The 20,521-nt window shown below is 42.3% G+C and overlaps 1 protein-coding gene across 1 annotated transcript in view; it reads left to right on the top strand.

Annotated features, from left to right (window-relative positions):
• LOC119378288 (vacuolar protein sorting-associated protein 35) overlaps window positions 1-20,521 on the top strand; it is a 45,853-nt gene that overhangs the window by 6,022 nt on the left and 19,310 nt on the right. The window contains exons 4-10 of the mRNA XM_037647477.2: window positions 2,617-2,802; window positions 9,975-10,031; window positions 10,140-10,356; window positions 13,706-13,899; window positions 16,780-16,876; window positions 19,129-19,277; window positions 20,006-20,213. Of these exons, the coding sequence (XP_037503405.1) occupies window positions 2,617-2,802; window positions 9,975-10,031; window positions 10,140-10,356; window positions 13,706-13,899; window positions 16,780-16,876; window positions 19,129-19,277; window positions 20,006-20,213 (1,108 nt within the window). The remainder of the gene's footprint in view (window positions 1-2,616; window positions 2,803-9,974; window positions 10,032-10,139; window positions 10,357-13,705; window positions 13,900-16,779; window positions 16,877-19,128; window positions 19,278-20,005; window positions 20,214-20,521) is intronic.

Below are 20,521 nucleotides of genomic sequence, written 5' to 3'. Positions count from 1 at the left end.
CAATTCGAACTTCCTGAGGACAAATACAGTCAGCGTCCGATTGAAAGTGACCCCTTCAGATTTTCAATGTGTTTCATCTCATTACACTCTCGTATTGTGGCAAAGCTGCCTTTCAAGCTCCGTTGCGGTCGAACTTAGCCAAGACACAGTCAACGTCCGATTGGAAGTGGTCCCTAGATTTTCAGTGTGCTTCGTCTCATCACACCCCCGTATTGCGGCAAAGCTGCCTTTCAAGCTCTGTTATGGTCGCAAATGTATTAACTCAAGAAAACACTGGTTCCAACATGCAGATTAAAGATGTGGCACAGGTGAGGGCTCAATTAATGCTGTTTTGGACCTGAAATTTGGGCAGGAAGTTCAAAAAATCGGACGCCGAAGCTTTTGAGCATCCAAAGTTTCAGATGTTCTTATATATCGACGTCTATGAGGCAGATTTGGAACTTCGGACTTGAAGGGAGCACACCCTTGTCTGCCACATCAGTTGGGCCTCCACAGAAATTGAAAGAGGAGGAGAGGCTGAGGAAATGGCATCTTTGCCTATCACGTGTAAAGTGTTGTCGGCAACACTTTGGTTGCACCAAATCATGTACGTAAATACAATTCGGCCTCTACATTGCCTCATCCTTGATAAGACAACTATGAAACACCACCCTACCAGCGCTTAATCAACCTAGCGAAAAGAAACACTTTCAAGTTGCTATCTCATAAGAACGTGCTTAGGAATCCTCTCCAACTTTTTTTTCTGCAATTTCGCTTCGAAGTATTAGGAAAATGTTCGTCGAAAAATATTCGATTCGATTCGCACTCCCACTTCAATATTCGAATTTGCTTCGCACCCAAAATTTTGCTATTCGCACAGCTCTACTCATTAGAGTTATGAGGCAGAATGTTGTCAAAACGGGATCATTCCATAATGAGGCTGCTGTGCATGTTAGTTGGCACCACTGTGACAGTGCATTGAAGCAACATCCCATATGTTCATGTATGAGAACTCTAACCAGACTCTAATTCTTGTACCTTGCATAAAGTTGCTTGTGTGATTCATATGAGTTGACCTGATAAGAGCTCTCTCCTAATTCTCTTCCAAACTGATTCTTTGCATTTTGTATGAGAACTGTATTGTTAGCAGGGCTGACAGGGAGTTTGCCACAGTGGATTGGAAGAATGATAGATGGTGATCAAAATTGTTGTGAAAATATTTAATGTGAAACTGACCTTCAACTGTAGCTAGGTGCCAGCTAGGTCTTCATATTGGTTTCTCAATTTTTACTTTTAATTCAGAAAGTAAAACTGAGGTGTACTATTAATTGTTCAAGTTAAATAGGTTCAAAATAACAGAGCAGCAAGTTGGGCTAGTTGGTTGATGTTCATTCTTCAAAGGTATACTGCGCTATAAGAAACAAGGACACAGAAAAGGGGGGGAGGACAACTGCGCATGTGTTGTCCCCCCCTTTTCTGTGTCCTTGTTTCTTATAGCGCAGTATACCTTTGAAGGTTAAAAATAAGCTTACAGCTATAGTAGGCAGGAAAGATTACTTTTAAGGGCTCGTTTTTTCTTTGTTAGACACAATATTAATGAGAACTAACAGACAGCAATGCCAAGGAAAGTATAGGGGGTGTTATTTGTAGTAATTAGAATATAAATGTGAAGAAAGTAAAGTGGATGAAAACATAACTTGCCGCCAGCAGGGACCGGCAGCTATAGTAGGCAGTATTATGAAACAAAATATGTGGTTTCTGAGCTTCATTTCCGAAGTGTAAATATTGCACAGTGGTATTTAAAACACCTTACACTTTCCTAAGATCAAGTCAAATTTTATTAGAATCCAAAACACCAGAGAAGTAGTGGGCTTAGTGAGTCTGTTTAGAGAGCATGGTGGACTATGTAGCCATCAAATAGGATGCACAGCTGCAAGCAGTCCATGCCTACATAGGCTAAACAGTTGGTTTTCTACGCCATTGTTTTGAGTTATGACCCAGCTTATTGAATGTGTCAACAAAAGGTCCCTTGACATATGTAACCTATACCTTACTGTTATAAGCTTAGCACCTGCTTGAAAGTGGAAGATAGCAACATTTGCGCTTTGCGCATGCTTACAGCTGTCGAAGGAGTATGCCTTCTGATGGAAAGGTGAATGTTGTAGTACAAAACTGCTTGTATAAATTTTTTTTCTGATACAGCTGTGTGTGTTTTTGACAGCCTTTGTGCCCTGCATGAAGCCCTTTTCACCACGAATTTGAGAAAGAATAATTTTAATTGACATTCTTGTAAAACTTTCTTAATGGGCAAAGTTTTAAAACAATTAGGTCCTAGTTGAAAATGTATTGCCCCAGCGAGCTGTTGTGGATCTGTTGAATATTTGCCCTGGATTTCATGTCTTGCTATTTTTTTAAATCTGCATTGCATTGTATAAATGCTGCTTTGATCTTGTTGTGACTTATTTCTTTATGGTAAAGATGTGTTGCTAGACTATGCATCTGAAGTTACCTATTTGAATTTCCCAATCTTGCAATTCAAGTTTCAAGTAGCATTTTCTTCTCACTTGAAAGTATTGCTGTTTTTAAGCATGTTCTTGCAATCCATGATAGACTACAGTGTGCCCTTTCTCCTAATAGGTATCTCCTAATCACTGTTGGGTTGGTTTATATGAAGTCAAATGAGCACTCTAAGAAGGACATCCTTAAGGACCTGGTGGAGATGTGTCGTGGGGTACAACATCCACTACGAGGACTCTTTCTGCGCAATTATTTGCTGCAGTGCACACGCAATATTCTGCCTGACAATGAAGAGGATGCAGCCCTGTAAGTAGCTATGGTGTTACATCAGTAGCTTATGCCCCTGTCAGGCAAACAAGTTTAATGTCACTTTGAGGGAGTGCAATTCACTGTTAGCGTCATTCACTGCTTTTACCATGGTGTTTGGTGACGCTCGCTTCAGATTGCACTTGCCTATGAATACGATCGTCAAACTTGCTTTGCTGTGATAAGGTGCACAGCCTTGATGGCAGTGCTTCAAATGAGCTTGCTTTTTTTTAACACGATGAAAGTGTTTTATGCCGGGGTCCACCACGGCTCCACTGACGTATTTGTCACGGATATGACATTAAAATATACACTAACTGATAGCAAAGAAAAAAAACTACAAGAAAAAGTTTCGTTGCTGGGAGTCGAACCTACGACCCCTCGCTCCGCAGCGCGCGGCGCGAAACCACTCAGCCACAGAGCGTACGTTCTTCAGCTTACTAACGGCGAGCTATTTATATACACCATTTAGCATTGCCGGTACACAGAGCTTGGTGGCTTCAGCGTGTTCTTGTTATCATTAGCAAGATGGCGTGAAACGTGCGGAGGCACGCCTTCAAGGTCATTGCCCTGTGTGTTGCGATGCGAGCGCACCTCTACAGGGGGTGTTGCGTTGTGCGTGAGTTCTGGTGTGTTGACCAAGATTAGGCGTTGCTGGTGAAGCCATGACTTCAAGGTAGTAACTTAGGAAAACTGATTTATTAACATTGAGAAAACTTCACTCGGCTGAGCAGTTCGAAAACCCGCATTCTCGGGCCTCTGCTGTCAGTCTTCTGTCTCGTCCCCCGCTTTTCTCCACCTCTTACTCTGCCCATCCCGGCCGATTCACAAAAAGAAGGGGTGGCCAGCGGTATGAGAAGGGTCAGTGAGTCAGAGCAGCTTCTGTTATAAAGCTCGAGACCGACTCTCCCCTCGTGTCGAAGAGCACCTGCACTGCGTTTTGGAAGATTGACGAGTCCAGTGGCCTTCCGCGAGGTTTTTAATGGACGCCAGGGTCAGCTTCCAGAACAACCGCGTTCCATAGAGCTGCAAGTCCCATTAGTCACCCTCCACCTGGGCACCCGCCACTGGGGCTTGAGCTCGCCCGTCCTGACTTAGTTCTTGGGAGCGGAACACAACATGGGTGTCTCTCGTGTGCACGCGCTTATCTTGTGATTGGGGTGGTTTGTACATCTTGTGCTTTCACCGCAGTTGACGTTACAGAGAGCACAAAGGTCACTTCGCTCACTGCTGCAGCCGTGTTTCCAAAAGGAGCGCGCTGCTCACGCAAAGAAGTAACAATTGTGACAGTTGTTAGTTCGCGCTCGTCCTGTGTACATTCTTTTCGCGCGTCCTTTCTGCTTTAGAGCGCGCTGCAAGTTTCGAGCTGCTTGCCGTTCTTCGCGTGACATTAGTTTGTTGCTATAGCATTCATTCCTTCGCCCTTATGGCGAAACAATGCACAATAAACTCTCAACTACCCCTGTGAAGACACTTTTCACTTTCATCTTATACCGATTCCTATGAAAGGGGGATCAGCCATGTTTTCTTTAAATTAAATGAGAAACTGAAATTGGTGTAAATTTGACGATAGTGTAAAACCTATCTGGGTTTCTCTCATTAAAAAAATTTTATTAGAATTGGTCAGTTACTGATGCCCACTTAAAAATTGAACCATAAATTAATAAAATGCTGCTCCTGTTTAAATCAAAGTGAGCCAGATTCACTTAAGTAATGGGCATTATTTGTTAATGCCTTGTAACCAAAACAACCAACATACCCTTTTCCAATCGATTTCACATTAGATTAGTTATCATGGAGGAATAAAAGTTAGAAGTGGCCGTAGTGCAACACAGTTGGAGAAAAAAAACTTAATATTGGACCAGCAAGTGGTCGCTGTGTCATAGTGCACATGCAATGCAGGCATAGCTGTGGCAATGTAGCCGAACAAACTTACTCGGCTAATATGCTGCGTCTCAGAGGCCATGTTGGACTGATGCTGTGAGAAAAAGACTTCATTGAGAGCTTTCTTGCGAAGGCTGGCTGCATGACATCATGCTTTCTCCTTGTTTATTTCTTCCTCCATGCCTTTAAATTTAAATGGACGACAATGTAGATGAAGAGGTTGAGGACAGGCCCCTACTAAGATGTACTAGTTATACAAAGCTGCGCCATGTAAACTCAGCAAAGGACAACTTCCCAAGAATGCATGAAAAAAAAAATTCGGCAGATCCCACGCATTGTGGGAATCGGTTTCATGCGAAGCAGTCGGTATGTACTTCTATGCTGTATTTTATGGCTTTGAGCCTAGCGTTACGAGGTGGATCGACGTGTTTTTGTAAGTGTAGTAGCCGTGTGCACATCATGGGCTTACCAGGCACATCGACAACACTGGTGTTTATAGGGTAACTTGTGTGCGACGTAACGTCAGCCGTCACGTTAGAGTACATACATCAATATTATCGAAACTAAGTACACTTTATGGTGCAATCATGTGAATATCATACGTAACTTTCGTTTATGTATTCCTCTGGGGTCGAGCAATGCTTCATTGTAACGTGCTGAATCATAGGAATACAAATGTAGTGTTTATTAGACTGCTATAAAAGCGGCCAGTGGTAAACGGGTATGTGCTACACGTGTCTGGAGGAAATGGTTTGACGACATACGTGACAGGATTTTCACATTATTCATGTCATGATCCAACAGTCATATTCGTCGAATCCTCTTACCCTCTGATGTCAATTTTGGTCTACACCAAGTTAAGGAGGTGATCATGAGAGCACCCAGATGTAGGCGGACAGACAGACAGACAGAAAGACAGACAGACAGACAGACAGACAGACAGACAGACAGACAGAAAGAAAGAAAGAAAGAAAGAAAGAAAGGAAGAAAGAAACGAAGGACCGCTCAGAGTGTCAAAGGTTCGCTAAGAAATGCTTTGCATTTAAAACCTGCAGTTTGCTTTTGTGGTTGAAAAATCAACATTGAAAAATCAACAAAGAGTGTCGGAGAGCAAAAAGTACCTCCAACAGCACAGTATTTTAGCAGTAGCCTTTTCCTGTCTTTCTCCCCACATCTTTGTCTTTCTCTCTCACTTTTAATCTTTCTTGTCCTCTTCTCTCTTCCATTTACTTCCAAGTTTCCTGGTGGAAAGGGTTAATTAACCTTGTGTGGGTATCCTGCCATGGTTATTCAATATTTGGTTATAGTGGCGGCGCGTGGCTGATAACATACGGGCTTGTTCACAAGTTATTCCGCATCCCTTTGTTGGGCTCCGTGGTGGGCGGTTGGGGCTGTTGCCAAAATATTGCATCTTTTTTGGTTTCTCAAGCATCTTTTGTTTTTGATCGGCCTCTGGAAAGTGGCTGCTCTGGAGCAACATTTAAGTTGTCCTTTCAAAGCAGTGTAACTTTCCCTTAATATCATGTAATGTGTAGCAAAATTACACCAGTCATAAAGCTGTCCCTGTTCCTCATGGCCAAGTGCCTTAAAGAGAAAATAGGACCTATGTGAAAGGTGTAGAAGAAGAAATAGGCATGGGCAGGGTGCGTAGCGCGAAGGCAGCATAATAACTGGTCATCAAGAGTAACAGACTGGATTCCAAGAGAAGACAAGCGCACGAGAGGGAGGTGGAAACTTAGGTGGGCAGATGAGATTAAGAAGTTTGCGGGGTAACATGGCCGCAGTGAGCACATGAACGGTTTAATTGGCGAAGCAGGGGAGAGGCGTTTGACTTGCAGTGGGTGTAGTCAGGCTAATGATGATGAAAAATCCACAACATATCCACGGGGTGAATGATGATGAGTGGGGCGAAGCTCCGTAGGGAATCATCGGTAAACCGTGAATACTCCGAGTAATTCGCCCATTATATGATCAAGTAAACACGTGAGAAACACCGTGTATATATTAAACATCAAACTTTTATTGTACTGTTGGTTTACGTGGTCCCTTCATTATAACGGTCCCCCTAGCGTACGTCGCCGCACTAAATCGAACGATTGCCTTCCACCGATGACACGCGCCATATGTGAATCTTCCGTGAATTCTGCCCAGTACATCATCAACGACGTGAGATCGGGCGCGTTTATACTAAAGGGTCGATGAGGGTCATGGCGACTTGCAGCTCACTTTAATTTCACATGTACGCTGTGAATTTTTATTGTTTAATCACGCACAGGAGAAGTCTCACACAGGCACTACCTTGGAGGTCAAAATCCAGTGCCTATATATACGGGGTGGTCAGTGAACGGTTGTGCAGCGCGAGCAGTCGGTTTTTTTCAATCAAGAAACTCGCTAGCAGACGCTGCCTACGTCGGCCTCGCGAGGCGAGAGAGAGGGAGGGACTAGAGCACGCATCTGCAACTCAGCGAGCGCCTCCGTGCCATCTAGGAATCTTTCTGAGAACTAGAGGTGGCTACGACAGCGCCATCTAATGAACACTCCAAGAACTAGAGGTGGCTACCTACTACTACTACTACTACTACTACTACTACTACTACTACTACTACTACTACTACTACTACTACTACATACTACAGAGGAGGGACAGACCCACACCCAAAGGAGCTTCACCCCTAAAAGGCGTCAAAGACGTCAAGTGGAAACATTCTCCTTGAACTCGTGGAAAAAGAGCAAGTGTAAAAACTTTCTGAAATCAAAAGTATTGGCAGTGACACTGTAACAATTTCAGAGCACCATTCATTAAACACAAGCAGAGGCATGATTTCTGAAGATTTCCTAGGTCCGAGTGTTGAGGAACTTCTTGAGAAGTTTCAGGATCAAAATGTCAGTCTGAAGAGCAGTAATTCACTGCAATGACAAAGAAATACCCACGAAACATGCCGTACTCACTGTTGGAACTAGTGCTATGCCCACCTATCTTGAGGCAGGGTACGTGAAAGTTAACATAAGACCCCACATCCCCAACCTTCGGCGATGTTTCAAATGCCAAAGATTGGATATGCTTCTCACTCATGCAGAAGCAAAGAAAGTTGTGCGAAATGCGGCATCAATGACCACACACCTGACAACTGCACTCGTTCACCATACTGTGTCAACTGTAAAGAAGATATCCAGCCTATTCACAGTCTTGCCCTTGCTGAAAATAAAAAGTGAAATAATTGCACTAACACGGAAAAAGAAAATCTCCTCCTACAAAGCAAGGAAACTGTTGTTGTACCTCTGCAGAAGAAGTAAGCATAATACAGCAATGTGTGCTGTGGTTATGCTTAATATTAATGAGAATTAACAGACAATAATGCCAAGGAAAGTATAGGAGATGTTATTTGTAATTTGGGATATAAATGTGAAGAAAGTAAAGTGAACGAAAAGATAACTTGCCGCCGGCAGGGACCGAACCTGCGACCTTCGAATAACGCGTCCGATGCTCTACCACTGAGCTACGGCGGCGGTCATCCCCCCTGTCCAAAAAAAAGCCATTTTCTTTCCTTTGTGGTTATGCTTATGTGGCACAGGAGGGGGGGCAGTGACAATTTATTCTGTTCAACTAGTAAAGAATACCTTCTTTTGATTTTGGTATCATGGAGAGCAAGCTCTGTCATATATTAAAACAAACTACGTCCTTTCTCTCACCGATCAAGACAGCTTAAAAGCCTTGTTGGCTACGCCAATTTCCTGAATGATTGAGATTGCTTGCAAGATAAGTGAGAGCTTGTTGTGTTTAGTACTTCTGCCTCTATGGGTGCTCACGCTTGTCACTTGATACACGGCGATAACAAAAACACCAAATATGTCTTTGACGGAAGGCAACGACTACGTAATTACAGAACTGTGTTGGTTGTAGAGTGCGCAGTACGATGCACTAGGGCACTCGCCTTCATGCTCTGTGGACTCTCCGCTTTGACAAAAAGTATGCTCTCAGTCTCCTTTGTGCTGGAAGGCATTCAAATCCCCCCAACTGCAGCAGGAAAAGAGTCTTTCTTTTTGGTTAAGTGATGTGTGATTCCAAAAATGTGTTCGCGAAAACGGCGTGTAACAACTACTTGACCACTGGCACGAGTATTATGTAAATTTATTGCCTCTGGGCTCCTTTGCGTTAGCAGTGCAGCTGCATTATATTGAAATCGCGGGTAAACATGCTTCGTTATGCTGAGGTTAAAAACTGTAATAATCTGTGTGGTAGGGTGCAGTGCAGTGCAGCTGCATTATATTGAAATCGCGGGTAAACATGCTTCGTTATGCTGAGGTTAAAAACTGTAATAATCTGTGTGGTAGGGTGCAGGTGCCATCTAAAGAGAGGCATGAAACACCATATGTCATGTGGAGATAGGTTTGCACTAGGCTTACCTACGAGCGCGACCGTGTAGGGACGCGACATTCTCCACTGCCGCTACGTGCGACGACGCTGCGGTTGGGTTCGTCGTTTTCTCCGACACAGCGCAGAAACCACGCACGAGGCAGGGTAACAACAACAACGGGTTTATTAACCCTAGATGCAGCACAGTACGACACTCACGGGCTTGCAGGCCGTATAGGGAACTCCGCAAGACCGAGCAAGTACGCTTGCCAGCAGCGCTACGACTCTCACACAAAGGGCAGCAGTCGAGCACACGAACGAGAAGCCGCCTGCTAGAGCAGCGCGTCTACCTCTCGTGCTAGCCTGAGAGCATCTGACGCGGGCAAGCCCGCGCCAGACAGAAGCGAGCTCAAGGGGGAAGGGGGGTTGTCACTGGCGGCCAATGGGGACAGGCGTTGCGCAGTGACGTAAGCTAGCTTGGTGGCGTGAGCATGTCGAGGCATGCCCAGACGCGTGCCCGCGCGCCGGGAGGCCGACGCATGGCTCGCACCAGACAAAGAGGCCTGGCGCTGCCGATTAACGGCAGTCCCCGGCGCTTGAGCCGCGCGGGGCCAACACACGCGCTAGCTGGGGAACGAGGCGCCAAAGGGGAGGGCGCGCTCGATTCCCACAGTCATTATCAGTGCACTTGAGGCACAGGTTTGGTTTCTGTTAATATAGTAGGCACTTGTTTACAATAGTGAGGTAATATTAGCACAATGTGTGCTGCAGAAGATTTTGTGCTGTTTTTAAACCAGTTTTCCAATCTCAGTAATGTGGTGGTCTGCTATATCAGTTTTTAATTTCGTATCACTGCTTTCATCACCTCAGAGTGAAGTTGTACAGTACATAAATTTATTTCGCTTCACTTAAAGCACTTTTTGTTGTGTTTCAGGAATGATGCAAACCTGAATGCTGATGGAGGGAAAGTTGAACTGCTGATGTATTCAAGGTAATTATTAAGAGTTTGTAGTTCTAAATTTACAAGTTAAAGGTAGGCATCTTCTGTACGGCAGCTGTTTCATACCTCCGGGTTGCTGTTTTTTTGTTTTTTTTTCAGGGACAGTGAAGTGAGTGGAACAGTGAAAGATTCTGTAGACTTTGTTCTTCTTAATTTTGGTGAAATGAACAAATTGTGGGTGCGGATGCAACACCAAGGCCACTCTCGAGATCGAGACCGCAGGGAAAAAGAACGTCAGGAGTTGCGCCTGCTGGTAGGAACCAATCTGGTGCGTCTATCTCAGCTTGATGCTGTGGACATGGACCGTTACAAGAAGGTACGTTGCTACCCTGGTCATTTCCTGCATAAAGGGGGACAAGTCTTCCTTGTGGTGAATGCAGTGTATGATGAAAAGCCCCATATGATGTCTGATGTTCTGAATCTGGTGGCATTTTCATAAGCATTTCATAAGCACCTCTCCTTATTGCGCATCTCTCACCTTAAAGAAGCAGCATGACTGTGGAAGCTACGAAGACTAAGACAGGATGCAAGCATCTTTCCAGTGAACTTATGGAAATTAATGAGATGCTTATGCCTTTCATATCATATATATCATATCAAAATATATCATATATCAGTTGATTGTATTGATCTGGTTGAAATTCGACCACGTGGTGTTCCTTGAAGGGACACTAAAGAGCAAAACGATTTTTCTCGCATTAGTAAAGTAGTTTTCCACGATACCAAAAACACCACGCTTTCTGCGAGAAGGCGCTTAATAAGTGAGAAAACACGCAAGAAGAAAATACAGGTGGCGACGCCACCTTGGAATTCCCGCACCATTTGCCGTGACATCACATATTTTTGAAGGTGCCTGCTTGGGCCTACGTAGTTCCTAATCGGTTAAATCGAAGTACTTTGTCCTCTGAGGGGGCCAGAGACTTGACATAACGAATTTGTGGAAATTTAGTCGAGCCAGTGGCGCCAAAATACGTTAAATGCTCTTTGAAGTCTTTTACGTCACGAATTACAAAGTTCGGTGTGAAATTAAAAAATGAAACTTTGAACTTGGTTTTCTCCTCTAATAATAAACCTATGGTGGTGAAATAAACTACACTAGAGTTCTCCGAGCACACTTTATCAATCTAAATTAATTCATTGTTTCTCTTTAGTGTCCCTTTAACATGCACCTACATCTAAGTACATGGGTGTTCTTTAAACCCTGTCGACAGCATTTTAGGCAGCTTGCCAATATTGTCATTGGTCTTGAATATCCCACAAAACCTTGATGATGTAATCTTAATAATAATATCTGGGGTTTAACGTGCCAAAATCACGATATGATTATGAGAGACGCCGTAGTGGAGGGCTCTGGAAATTTCGACCACCTAGGGTTCTTTAATGTGCACCTAAATCTAAGTACATGGGCCTCAAACATTTTCGCCTCCATCGAAATGCAGCCGCTGCGGCCGGGATTCAATCCCGCGACCTTCGTGTCAGCAGTTGAGCGCGATGTTTTAATCTTTATTAAGAAGCAAAACCCTGTGCTTTAATGTTCAGTTGCCGTTTCATTTTTTTGCTCTCTGATTGCTTTCAAAACTCTTACCCTTTGAGTTACCTTGGCCTTGTGTAATATATCGGAGGGCATGTTTGATGCAGTGTAAAGTAGTGTGACAACTGCAATGAAAGACAGAGAGGTTACATTTACTGCTAAAACTTCTTTATTAAAATTGGTTAGTAGCTTGGCACCCTTCTAACGCATTCCTTTGATTTAGTACACACCTCTTCTAACAAAAAAAAAAAAAAAACAGGAAAAGAAATGCATTCAGTTGTGTGCATTTGTGTGTCTGTCATTCTTTACAACTGGGCAATAAATCAATGCCATGTCTTAACAGTGAGGCCCTGCTGAAGTCGTTTATGGTGTGCTTAATTAGTAGAGTAGGTTTTCTGGTCGGGTAGTCATCCTGAAGTTTTATTCTTGAATACAGGTCTCTTAATTTTTTAGGCTTATTCTGTAGTCTTTCATAGTATTGGGCTAGTTTTCTTCTTGTAACCTAAATTTAATCAGTGCATATCTATTAGTTGAACTGACATAATAATAATAATATCTGGGGTTTAACGTCCCAAAACCACGATATGATTATGAGAGACGCCGTAGTGGAGGGCTTCGGAAATTTCGACCACCTGGCGTTCTTTAACGTGCACCTAAATCTAAGTACACGGGCCTCAAACATTTTCGCCTCTATCGAAAATGCAGCTGCCGCGGCCGGGATTCGATCCCGCGACCTTCGGGTCAGCAGTCGAGCGCCATAACCGCTAGACCACCGTGGCGGGGCTAGCTGAACTGACAAGTGATTCTTACAGTGTCTTATATCTTTTTTCTTTTTTCCTTTGATTCTTATATAGTGGAACAGAGCATGCCCTGTTGAATGTTCAGGTGGTGACTACATTGAAATCTGGAAAAATTTTTCAGTTGGATTCTCCAACCTGTAGTCAAGATTGTGGTTATATAAGTGGGCCTACGCTATAAACAATAGTAGGGGATTGCCGTAGCAATCGCATGCTGTACAAGGGAGAAGCTTCATTTATCGAGGTGATCCCTATGAACCTCATGCTTCTGCACTGTTGAATAATTTTTGTGATAAAGTATGCATGTTTTTGCCATTTCCTATTCTAATGTGCTTAGCTGTGGCCATATTTAAGCCTAGCTAAGTTGTTCCATTATTAACCAACCTATAACATATTCTTCTGGCAGTGCCAACACTTCTTTTCTGGCGTGAGTCTACAGCATCTCGTATTTAATAGTGAGGCTACAGAGCTTATAGAAAATTGTAGACTAGTACACGTGCAAATGCATTTATACGTGCCAGCATGCAATGTTCTGCAGTTTCACTCATTGTCATAGTGCCAATACCACATCTAAGTGTGCACTGCGTCACTTGTAAAATGAACTGAAAGTGTGCAAACACATTTGAAATACTATGATAAATGTTCATAAAATGGCATTTAATGTTTATCAACTAACTTAAGCACCTTGTTTTGTGATCATGTATAAGCTGCAGTGTTGGTGTTAAAAGTTCACACTGGAGCTTTGTAGCATGATTGTTTTGTATGACTTTCTATTGTGTAAATAAAACTTCTTTTTAGATGTAAGAGGCTGTTTGAGTCTGCCAATATGTAAAGCATTTCCTTTTCATTTTTACCACAATAACAGAACTGACTTTGGTCAGTTGTTGGCCCCTTCAATAATTTTAGAAACCAGGACGAATCATACATAGTTCCTTGCTGTATTGTAATTAAAATGTTTTTATCTAAACAAAACAAATATTCTACATTAGTTTGCTATATTCTAAAAAAATTGCATAGTTTTTTATAGAGGGATGTATTCTGGCAACACTTATTTAGTTTAATCTTACGTTGAGACTTTTATTTTTCTGATTTTCTGTTCTTCATTTTTATGCTATTGCAATAAAACTTTTCTTAATGCCCGTCATATCGTCTTGCTTGTCTATCTTATTTGCAGTGTTATTTCAAAAGTTCTCTTTATTGTAAGAGGCGCGGTATATCATCAAGCATAAAGTCAAGCTGGCCACTGATGGCAACAGCTGGCTAGCTTTTACATTATTGCAAAAGGAGTACATGCGACATCATTTCATATCACTTCTCTTTTGTCTTTGTGTGACCAGGTTGTTTTGCCAGGCATTCTGGAGCAAGTAGTAAGCTGTAGGGATGCCATAGCCCAGGAGTACCTCATGGAGTGCATCATTCAGGTTTTTCCGGATGAATTTCACTTACAAACTCTGAGTTGCTTTCTCAAGGCCTGTGCGGAGCTGAGGCCACAAGTAAATGTGAAAAACATCATAATCTCCCTTATTGACAGGTGACTACAATTTTCCTTATGTTCCAAACCTTTTATGTTTGATCTTGATTTGATTCTCCAAATGCATTTGGAATTATAGCTTAGTTCTATTTTAGAGAGGTGCTGAAGTAAACGCATGCTTTGTGCTTCATACTGCTGCCAAAGCACTTTTCTGTCCGCTCATTGAATTCATTTATTGAAGTTGTTGTCATTCCATAATAGAAATATTCCAGATTATCTTTAGTTTCCTTCAAATATTTTGCCAGTGGCTCAGCGACAGCGGTAGGGGGCTGCTGAACACGAGGTTGTTCATTCCATTCACAGCTGTAGCAGCTGCATCGAGGCAAGGCTGAATGTAAAAACACCACATGCTTAACTTAGACTGCATATGAAGGAACTTCATTAAACTTTGTTAATTTGAAGATCTTCACCCTGCCATTTCTCGACTGTGTTGCTTTGGAACACTGTTGTCTTCACGCTTGTGGACACTGTGACACCTGTAATGCTTTTTGATTGAGTGGGAGAGCTCGCTACGCACTCCCGGCATTCTTTGCTCAAACAGATGCCCACAGATGCAGTCGCACCCTTAAAGGACCTCTGACAGCAAAATTTTTGTTTGTGACTTTTTTACTGTAATTTGTAGCCTTATGTCTGGTAATGCCAAAATTGAATCGGAAATGCTCTAATGTGTTGTATAATTAATGCTAGCGTTAATTGTGACCAATTTTAGCGTCACTTTAAAACGCCCACCTAAAATCGTAAGAAACTAGCGCCCCACAGCAGAGAGCGCCTGAGACCACGTGCGCTCAAGCTTCGGTGACGCTGAACACGCAGTTTTCAAATTGGGGGACCCGCGCGCGGGTAAGAATGAAACGATGTGGGTGCTTTGAGCGTGGCCCCCCTCAGGAAAAAGAAAAGCATTCCTGGCATAAGCAGCCAGAACCGCCTTGAGAGCAGCCTGACAACAGAGAGAGAGGGGCGAGGAACAATAGCTCTTGTAGGGTGCCAGTCGGGCTGTTGTGTGCACCCTGCGAATCTTCTGCGACGTTGACAATACTCGCTTTTCTTGTGGTACGTCACACAGGGCCTCTGTCTACGTCATACTAGTGGCGATGTCGCGAGGCGCTGAAAACTCAGATGAGCCCTCACGCTTACTTTAAAACCAAATTAAAATATCTTAAAGGCAATGTTCGTCAGTCATAATCGGTCAGAAGTGCCCACGCATGCATGACTATTAAACTACACAAGCATCTCGAGTTTCCAAATTTGGTGTCAGGGGTCCTTTAACCTTGGCAAGCTTGAAGTGCTTCTCTATATTGCATTCCCATATCAGGGATTTTTCATCTTTGTTTTAGAGCCTACTGACCCGCTCTATGTTTGCTGTAGTTAAATAGTAAGTGCAGGTGTCTGTCATTTCTCTTTGTTTCCACAACAAATTAACTGCAGTTAGCTGCAAACAGCACTACATTTAATGTTAAAATATACATTACAAGTGAGATTGTTGACCGAAATAAAATAATTTGTCCTTTACAACCGATTGTCATCTACATCTGTTGTCTGTTACAAAAAGGTCAGGATCAACTGCAATGACATTTCTTGCAGTTTCAGTGTCAAAAAACGCTATTTTTGCTAGCTTTTCGTGATGCTTCTGCTTGTATTTCAAGTGTAACAATTCATGCAGAAGCTCGTGTGTGTGTGTGTGTGTGTGTGTGTGTGTGTGTGTGTGTGTGTGTGTGTGTGTGTGTGTGCGTGCGTGTGTGTGTGTGTGTGCGCGTGTGCGCGTGTGCTCTACCTTAAACCGGGCTTTTTATGTGGTCCTCCAAAATTTAGGTGCTTTCCTTTCTAACCATTTGTACTTTTTCACTGCTATTGTAAACACTACGCATATCAATAATAAACAGTTTGTCGTCCCTACTTAAAATACTGCGTTTCCCCGAGCAGTGTTGTCGGAATTTGCTGAAATTCGTCTGGAAGTTGAAGTTTTTCGACTAAAAACCAGCGACACCAACATGTGTCTTTGTGGGAAAATCAGCTTCCTGAAATACGCGAAAGGTGCTTGACATCTCAGAAATGAGCAAATACCATTGGATGGGACATCTGTGCAAATTCTTTCTGGGTGGGAGAGTGACGGCTGTGGGCAGAGCTTGCATTTATTCTTAGGTTGCGACTGACTAGAGGGCCACAATTTTTCAGCCGTGCCTTTCACCTTGTAGCAGTGCCACTGTTATCACACACTGTTCATGCCCCGCTGATCCTATTGATAATATGAGCAGAGCATCGCTCTGACCACTGATGGAGTACAAAAAGGAATAGCATCACAACAGGCATTGCACCTTTGGGCTGCATACATTTATGGTACCCTCACTCTTCTCCAGTTGACCACTTTTGAACAAACATAGATGGTAGAAGAGTTAATTAAAATAAAATGAAATGTAGAGACAGATGTTGCAAGAGTGCTCATTTCAGCTTTGGCAATCTAGAGTTAGGTTCTCTTGTGCATGCAGTACCTTGCTGCTGTTGGATGTTTTCAAGTCAGTGTCAATTTTTCTAAAATTTCCAGAGAGACCTAGTACTCGTTCATGCAGTTAGTAATGAGTGCTGTGTGCATACATGCGGACATTGGTACTATGTCACCATGCCTTTTTTTCTTTGTATTATGAAGCACAGAAAACAATTGCTGAAGAAAAAATAAAATAAAATTAGTGACATGTGCTCATCTCAAAGACATGAAATGTATGAAGTTTTTTTGGTAATGTTTATTTCCAACATTTATTTAGGAACTTGTTATTGACTTGTACTGACTATATTTTCGATACCTGAGCATATTGAAGAGCTCTCTGCTGTGAAGGATGTTCTCTTCTAAATGTGGAGTGAATTAGCTTTTATTTTTGTTACCTCTAGACTAGCAGCCTATGCAATGAAAGAAGATGGACCAGGAATTCCGAGTGACATCAAGCTGTTTGATATCTTTTCTGACCAGATCGCCCAAGTGATACAGGTTAGTGCTTTTATTAAAGTTGTTACTTCACTTATACCTCTTTGTTGCTTTTGGCAGGTTACACTTAGCTCTTGGTATGTTCCGCTTGTGAATGTTTCTACTTCCAGTGTTATCATGTAATGCTTAACACAGTGTATTCTGTATCATGGTCTAGGCATGAAATTGCCTCATATTATGTCATCCATGGCCATCTTTCTAACTGGGGGGGATAGAATACTCGGATTCATTGTACAATATTCAATTTTATGCAGCATTGATGTGTGGGCCTAACTAAGCTTTAGATGTTGGATGAGTGGATGGGTGGCTTTAGACACAGTGTAGGAGAAAGAAGTGCGATGGAAGTGGGCATAGAGGATAGCTATTTGCTTTTTGTGTGCAGCTGCGTGTGGTGGTAAGAAAGGTAAAACTTGACCAACGTGGAGCGCTTTTACTAGTGTTTCCTAGCGTTGTGTATCTCAGCATTGTCACATGAACACTGCCAGAAAGGGCGACCAACCACACAAAAAGCATGCAGACCAGTGCCAGACCTGTGCCACACAATATGTATGACCAGACGGACTAAACCTGAAACCTCCTAAAGCAGTTAGTTATGTCTATCAGTGGGGCAATAAGAAATATTCCTGATTATAGCTTTTATGCCATATTTGATTAAAAATAACCAGCAAACTCGTTATATGTGGCCTCTGAAATTACATTAGCACCCATCCTCTACCACATGCACTGCCGCAACATTTTTGAAGACATGCATGGCCAATACAGCTACTCTTGATGAGCCCATAGCACCAAGAAGTTGAGAATGGTTCTTGGAAATGGTGCAAAATATTCGCAAGCGCTTTGCTGCTGAAGCATGTAGAAACGAACAAGCGCCAGTTGGGAATTGTGGGCCACACATTGTATGATGACTTTATAGATTCAAGCCAGACTACGCTCGCTTCAGCAGCAGTGATGACACTAATATGCTGGCGGAAGTCACTGCGAGCTATGCACTGATTGGTCTCCACTCATCCAGCCGCTTCCGGCGACAACACCAATATCTGGAACGTGCAGAGCTCTGTGTTTCAGCTGCCTCTACTGACAGCCTTTACCAACAGCGTCGACACTTAGCAGTGCTGAATGGTGCTAGGGAACAAAACGCCAGAAGATGCCAGTAAAAATGCTCCATATGTGTCGAAGTTTAGAAAGTATTCTATGCAGGGACACGGGAGAATTGAACTGCTGCACTGAATGTGGGCCGAACTCTGCTGAAAGCGATATGCTTGTTGTGCAAAGATAGGGCATTCTTTGGTATCTGTGATGAACTTAGTTTAATATGTCCGTTGACAGGACATTTTTATTTTATTAAAATTAGGTTTTAAATACGTGGATCTGAGGGGATTTCAAGGGGAACATCATTGGGGGGACTAGCACTGAAACTTCACACGCCAACAGTCGCACAGTAACTCGTTACCTAGTGAGTGGAGGAAACAGTTTTCAGTAGCACTTGCTCAGATTTCACATAAGCCAATTGGTAGCTAATCCTGAGGCATGTGTGTTTAGTTTCTCATGTGACTGTGTACTGAAGTGCCACAATATATAGGAATGCATGTGCTCCTTGTATCTCGCATGGCCATGGGCAGAGCTTGGCTGTACAAACAAATGATGGTACAAACAAATGATGTTAAAGGCATGGATTTGTCATCGTTCAAGTGACATGCCACTTTCGTGGTCTCCCTACCGTGTGCCATCAACATACTATTTTAGTAGCACGCTGAAACTGCCATTGCACCTCTTATCCAGCGCTGGCTTTCTATATCTATTTTGTTATACCCATTTCCTTATAACTTGGTTGACGTTACATCTTGATTTCAGCAAAGAAATGCAGAAATACATTGAATTATTAACAGTGCTATAAATAATTAATGACTAGGTATAACTTGTCAAGCATGATTATAAAAAATAACAAATTAATCATACGCTTGATGAAATGACTTACTCGAACTAGAATAGTGTCTCCATGAATGGTGGCCAAGTGAATCGGAGAAAGTGTCGAAAAGGCTTTGTGCTGACTGTATTCTTTTTTAATGTTTGTTGGTTGGGCACACCCTTGGTACTTAATTGTCATATCAACGATTGTAAAGTTGGGATAAACCTTTGATGATTGTTGTAGGATAGGTTATAAAAATCTCGTGAAAAAAAAGTACTCACAAAATGTATTGACGTACTGCACGTAACAAGTACAGAAGTTTCGCATGTAATTTCTCCTCTTTTTGAAGATGAGGCAGGACATGCCAACTGAAGACATCGTCTCATTGCAAGTTTCTTTAATTCACCTGGCTCTGAAATGCTACCGGGAAAGAGTCGACTATGTTGACAAAGTGCTTCAGACAACTGAGGAAATCTTCGTCAAGCTTGGCATAACTAGGTATGAAACAGTGTTTACTGCCATTTTAAGTAGCAAAAAGAGGTGCAGTGTGTGATGATATGTAAAAAAAAAATAACTTGGAGAAATATTGCGGAAAAAGAATTGTGCACTTTGTAAATTGTCGCTGAACATGGTGTCATTTTATATAGCCTTGCTTAAGAAAAAGTGTATTACTGTTCATTAAAGGGGTCATGAACCACCCCTCGGGCTTGGTGAGAAAACACATCCAGCCAAGTGTGGATGTTCCTTTTTCGTATTTGAAGTGTCCCTAGCATACTATGTAGTGCTTGAACTAAGAAAAAAATGCCTGTTCACTATAGTTAATTTTATTGCTTGTTGCATTTTTTGTGCTTACATTTACCAAATATTATCTGATTTCTGGTGGCATTTTAACTTAATATAAGCAGGAAAAAGGAAGTAAGGTATTTGTAGGCCTTAGAAATGCCTGCTTTCTGTTGCCACTTAGTAATATTGTTTATTGGATGTTCAGCAGACATGCAAAAGTTATAGGCATCCTACATCAGATTTTGAATGATGTGCTAGTGAAATCCTTAAAGAAAAAATGTCAACACTGATACTGGTGACTGCGAAAATGTACAGACTGATTTCATTGTTATAGTATGGTGGCTACCACAGTTATAGTGTATAAAAAAATTGCTCAATTTAAAAACTTGCTATGACCTCTTGCTCTGATCCTGTTTCTATGGCACTTGTTCTTGCTTATCTAGAGTGGAGCTGTCGAAACCTGTTGGAAAGGAATTGGTGCGACTGCTGAAGATACCTGTGCAGTCATACAATGACTTGCTCACAATTTTGCAACTCAGTCACTTTGGAAGTCTGCTGCAGCTTTGTGACTACCGTGGCCGCAAAGTGATGGCCTGCTTTCTTGTAAACAGTTCACTTGAAAATGACACGCTGATCCCAACACCAGAGCAGGTAAATGCATGGTTTCTTGCCTGTATATTATTGTTTGTGGAAGGATACTAACAATTTATAACTTATGAAAGAAAACAGATGCTCCATATTTTTCATTAAAATTTAAGCAACTGAGCCAAGACATTTACTGGTAACATTTATGAGTATCTAACAAGCCCCATTCTAGTCCAATGATGACATTACCGTGTATAAAATCGTTCATCATAGCTATGAGCCAGTATTAGTAACAGCTTCTAGGCTGGCTGTATAAGAAAACTGCATGCTGGCTCTTTCAGGAAACTATAAGTGACATTTAACTAAGCATAGTA

Source organism: Rhipicephalus sanguineus, chromosome 1, assembly GCF_013339695.2.
Source record: "Rhipicephalus sanguineus isolate Rsan-2018 chromosome 1, BIME_Rsan_1.4, whole genome shotgun sequence".
Classification (NCBI taxonomy): domain Eukaryota; kingdom Metazoa; phylum Arthropoda; class Arachnida; order Ixodida; family Ixodidae; genus Rhipicephalus; species Rhipicephalus sanguineus.
The sequence above is the reverse complement of the archived record's forward strand: the minus strand, read 5'-3'. Positions and strand labels throughout refer to the sequence as shown.